The sequence below is a fragment of the Lipotes vexillifer genome, unplaced genomic scaffold (genome assembly GCF_000442215.2).
Source record: "Lipotes vexillifer unplaced genomic scaffold, Lipotes_vexillifer_v1.1 scaffold478, whole genome shotgun sequence".
Taxonomy (NCBI): domain Eukaryota; kingdom Metazoa; phylum Chordata; class Mammalia; order Artiodactyla; family Lipotidae; genus Lipotes; species Lipotes vexillifer.
This window is the reverse complement of record NW_006779682.1, coordinates 527207-532231: the sequence shown is the minus strand read 5'-3', so window position 1 is coordinate 532231 and position 5025 is coordinate 527207. Positions and strand designations below refer to the sequence as shown.

General features: G+C 48.7%; 1 protein-coding gene across 1 annotated transcript in view; it reads right to left on the bottom strand.

Moving 5' to 3' along the window:
• PRDM15 (PR/SET domain 15) overlaps nt 1-5025 on the bottom strand; it is a 60115-nt gene that overhangs the window by 43895 nt on the left and 11195 nt on the right. Inside the window, 2 exon segments of the mRNA XM_007472130.1 lie at nt 505-598; nt 1124-1169. Of these exon segments, the coding sequence (XP_007472192.1) occupies nt 505-598; nt 1124-1169 (140 nt within the window).

The window sequence follows — 5025 nt, the reverse complement described above, 5'->3', positions numbered from 1 at the left end:
CCCCCCCCCCCCCAGGGAAACGTAGACTGGCAGAGCTACGGAGCCCCCTCACCAGATCTAGGTGCTCGTCCAGAAGCTGCCACAGCTTTGCCTGGCTGCCCGCATCCCCGCCCCTCGCCCACAGTGGGCGCTTGTTAGACGGCAGGCCTGGGCTCGGGCCACAGGGGAGACTGAACAAGTTCGGCCATGGCCGCTCAACACATAACCCGACCCAGCCCGTCAGCTGAACCAGGAACTAGATAAAAGACATTGACCCTGAAGTGTCTGCAGCAAGCCTCGGCTCATCCTGGTGGCAGGAGACTCAGCTCACGGTGGGACGGAGATTTCGGACGGCCTCAAACGTGAGGACAGCCCTTCTCACCGAAGTCTCTCCCAGTTCTTCTTTTGCTGTCCCCCCGCCGCTTTTCGTAGACACCCAGGCCACCAGGCTCTTGCAGCAGGTGACGTGCCGAAAACCCTGTTTGACAGGCAGGACGATAAAAGCAGCTCAAGATGGTCACTCACCTTGCCCTGCTTAACACAAAGGAGTCTTTGACCATGACCACTGGGCCCAGCTCGGGACATTCAGAGTCGTGGTACTGGCTGCAGTCTTCACACCCTGCAAACAAACATCCCAGCGTCAGGCGGGGGACGGGGGCGGGGGCGCTGAGTGGGGAGGGAGACGCCCACAGAGCATCGCGCGGCCTGGGGGTAAGCGACAGTGCTCCCCACGAATGCAAAAAGAGCGCAACACAGGACGTGCGCCCCCAGGAGGAAACCCTGCTCCACGGCATGCTGCAAAGTAGGCCAAGCCACCTCTATGGGGACGGAGGACAGGGGTGTCCCCAGGGAATGAGCGTAAATGAAAATTCACCAATAAATCTAACATGTTGTGAACCTCCTTCTAAAACCTGGGGTTACTTATCTGAGTCAACTGCCACCCCTGCCGAATGCCCTTTGCCGGGAGTTCTCAGAAAGATGATCCTTTTAAAACTGTACCCGGGAGCACGTTTCTCATGTAATAAATCGTGGTTCTTAAAACAAGTAAGACCACGTCTAAAGGAGAGAGCTCTTCTCTACTGTAAAAACCAAGCGTGGACGTGGCTTTGCCTTCCATGGTGAGGACGGGCCACGGGCCACTTACAGATGAACATGATCTCCTCGTTCCCATCTTCAGCCATCACCACCACCTGTCAGGACAGAGCGCTGAGTTAGTGATCAGCTTTTGGCCAAAGGCATTGTTTAAATTGAAGAATAGCTGATTCACAGTGTTGTGTTAATTTCTGCTGCACAGCCCAGTGACTCAGTTACATTCCTTTTCAGATTCTTTTCCATTGGCGGTTTTAAAGACAGTCCCTGCTAATGGCCCCCTCGAGCCTGTGTAGGGACTGACTTACTTTGTGCTTTTTGAGAAATTTTTAGTTTTATTTTATTGGTCCTGCCACGTGGCTTGCGGGATCTTAGTTCCCCGACCAGAGATCGAACCCGGGCCCCTGGCAGTGGAAGCGTGGAGTCCTAACCACTGGACCGCCAGGGAAGTCCCTGACTTTGCGCTTTAAAGGCAACAGCCAGCAGCAGGGTCCCCTTTATCATGGGCTCGGGTGGGGGCCTTGAAATGTTTTCTAACCTAGAATGATGCTGCTTTTTAATAAGCCATTGATGTGAATGGCTCTGAATTTGGACGTCTTCGTGAACTCAGGCTTTCATCTTTCGTATCAGCCATCCATTTCCAGTTGCAAAATAAATACCCCACTATTTCAAAAAGCCCGTTTTCACACTGCCACTTCTATTTTTTCCTCCCCCACGCGACTATGACTTCCTCCGGGGCAATCACATCACACGCGACCTCCATTTTTTTCCACCTGCTAAGCTGTGCGTGACACCAAATTTCTCTCGGGGGGGACTAAGCACCGCCTGACATCATGGAGAAGAGCCCGCCTGCTCTCCACAAAACCTTTATCACAACTGGTCACTTCTATCTCCTATTCAACCTTGAGGTTCACCTCCACAGCGGGCAGCTGCGCTCAGGCCCCCTGCATATTCGTGGGCGATCTGGACACGTTCAGATGGGGCCTCAGATTCCTGATCTATAAAATGGAAATTAAAATGCCCACCTCATGTAGTTTTGGGGGGAGCATAAAGTGAGATACACCCCGTATGTGCCACTCAATAATCGTTCCTCTTCCCTCCCACCCCTCCATCCCCAATTAAGCTAACTCAACACATCCTTCCTGCATCCCACTCCTGGCCAAGCCCGAGTGTATCACTAGGTACCCTTCTGGGGAAGAACACAGGCCGGCGCTCCATGAATGCCGATTCCACACGCCCTCTGCCCCATTTCCACCCCGGGAGCTTTCGAAGAATGAATGGCAGACAAATGCAAAGTCCAGATGAAGACTGATTTGCTGAGCACATGGTTAGTTGAAAGGTCCACCACAGAAGAGTGAATTAGTTATAAGGAAACAAGGCAGAGAGATGGCGTTTCCAATTTGCCCCTAAAAGGCCAAGGATCAACAACCAGAGCATATTTTTTCCCCAAAGACAGCACAGTTTGTTCTGTTCCTGGGGACACCCCTTTACATTGCAAGATGCCTCATGTGGCCTCAGCACGTTTAACTTGGTGCTTCCTGGTTGACGGGCTCCACAGGTGGGGTCAGGGGCCAGTCTGGAACAGGGGCAACGGCTGGTCACGGAGCAAAAGGAGAACAGGGACAAAGAGGCAGAGGAAACACATGAAAACCCGCCCTCGTGAACTGCTGAGGCTCGTGAGCTGCTGAGGTGCCCCCAGGAGCTTGAGAGCCGTCCGCCCGTCAGCAGGAACCCACTCTACCTACCAACACCAGCTCACGGTCAAGGGAGCTGTGCAAGAACAGTGTGCTCTTAAGGGAGCCCTCAAACTGCCTACAAAGCTGGCAGCGTCGGAGGGTGTGCGGACGAAGGGAACTGTTCTGGCCTTCCTTGTGGCCCAGCGTGGCCGCCTCCCCTGTGCCTGACCCTGGTCTGGCCTCTCAAGGCTTCCGTGTCTTGGCTACTGTAAATAGTGCTGCTGTGGACACTGGGGTGCATGTATCTTTTCAAATTAGAGTTTTCTCCGGATATATGTCCAGGGGTGGGATTGCTGGGTCATATGGTAGCTCTATTTTTAGTTTTTTAAGGACCCCCCATACCGTTCTCCATAGTGGCTGTATCAATTTACATTCCCACCAACAGTGCAGGAGGGTTCCCTTTTCTCCACAGGGCCTCTCACTGCTGTGGCCTCTCCCGTTGCGGAGCACAGGCTCCGGATGCGCAGGCTCAGCGGCCATGGCTCACGGGCCCAGCCGCTCCGCGGCACGTGGGATCTTCCCGGACCGGGGCACGAACCCGCGTCCCCTGCATCGGCAGGCGGACTCCCAACCACTGCGCCACCAGGGAAGCCCTATTTGTAGACTTTTTAATCATGGCCATTCTGACTGGTGTGAGGTGGTACCTCATTGCACTTTTGATGTGTATTTCTCTAATAATTAGCGATGTTGAACATCCTTTCATGTGCCTGTTGGCCATCTGTATGTCTTCTTTGGAGAAATGTCTATTTAAGTCTTCTGCCCATTTTTGGATTGGTTTTTTTTTTTTGTTACTGACTTGTATGAGCTGTTTGTGTATTTTGGAAATCAAGTCGCATTGTTTGCAAATATTTTCTCCCATTTCATAGGTTTGTCTTTTCATTGTGTTTATGGTTTCCTTGGCTGTGCGAAAGCTTACCGAGTTTGATTAGGTCCCATCTGTTTATTTTTGCTTTTATTTCTACTGCCTTGGGAGACTAAGAAAACACTGCTATGGTTTCTGTCAGAGAATGTTTTGCCTATGTTCTCTTCTAGGAGTTTTATGGTGTCATGTCTTATATTTAAGTCTTTAAGCCATTCTGAGTTTATTTTTGTGAATGGTGTGAGGGTGTGTTCTAACTTCACTGATTTACGTGTAGCTGCCCAACTTTCCCAACATCACCGGCTGAAGACACTGTCTTTTCTCCATTGTATATTCTTGCCTCTTTTGTTGAGATTAACTGACTATAGGTGTATGGGTTTATTTCTGGGCTCTCTATTCTGTTCCACTGATCCATATGTCTGTTTCTGTGCCAATACCATGATGTTTTGATTACTGTAGCTTTGTAGTATTATCTGAAGTCTGAGAGTTATGCCTCCAGCTTTGTTCTTTTCCCTCCGGATTGCTTTGGTAATTCTGCATCTCTTATGGTTCCATATAAATTTTAGGATTATTTGTTCTAGTTCTGTGAGAAATGTCACAGATAATTTGATAGGGACAATTAATCTGTAGATTGCTTTGGGTAGTATGGCCATTTTAACAATATTAATTCTTCTAATCCAAGAGCATGGGATAGCTTTCCATTTCTTTAAATAATCTTTAATTTCCTTTATCAATGTGTTATAGTTCTCAGCATATAAGTCTTTCACCTCCCTGATCAGGTTTATTCCTACGTATTTTTTTTTTTGCGGGGGGGAATGCGATTTTAAAAGAGATTGTTCATTTTTTACTTTCCCTTTCTAACATTTCACTGTTAGTGTGAAGAAATGCAACAGATTTCTGTTTGTTAATCTTGTATCCTGCTACTTTGATGAATTCGTTTATCAGTTCTAGTAGTTTTTGTGTGGCACCTTTAGGGTCTTCTATATAGTATCATGTCATTTGCATATAATGACAATTTTACCTCTTCCCTTCCAGTATGGATATCTTTTATTTCTTTTTCTTGTCTGAGTGCTATGGCTAGGACTTCCAATACTATGTTGAACAGAAGTGGTGAGAGTGGGCACCCTTGTCTTCTTCCAGATTTTAGCAGGAAGTCTTTCAGCTTTTCACTGTTGAGTATTCTGTTGGTTGTGGGTTTGTCATAAATAACTTTTATAAAGGAGCCTCTTGAGGTATGTGTTGTGCTGGCAAAATCCCTCTGGTGTGCAGAATGCTCCTTTGCAGAAGGGAAGTCCAGTCTCCGACTTCTCCAAGCATGTAGGAAATCTCAGACCAAGGGATTGTAAATAGTACTGTTGTAGG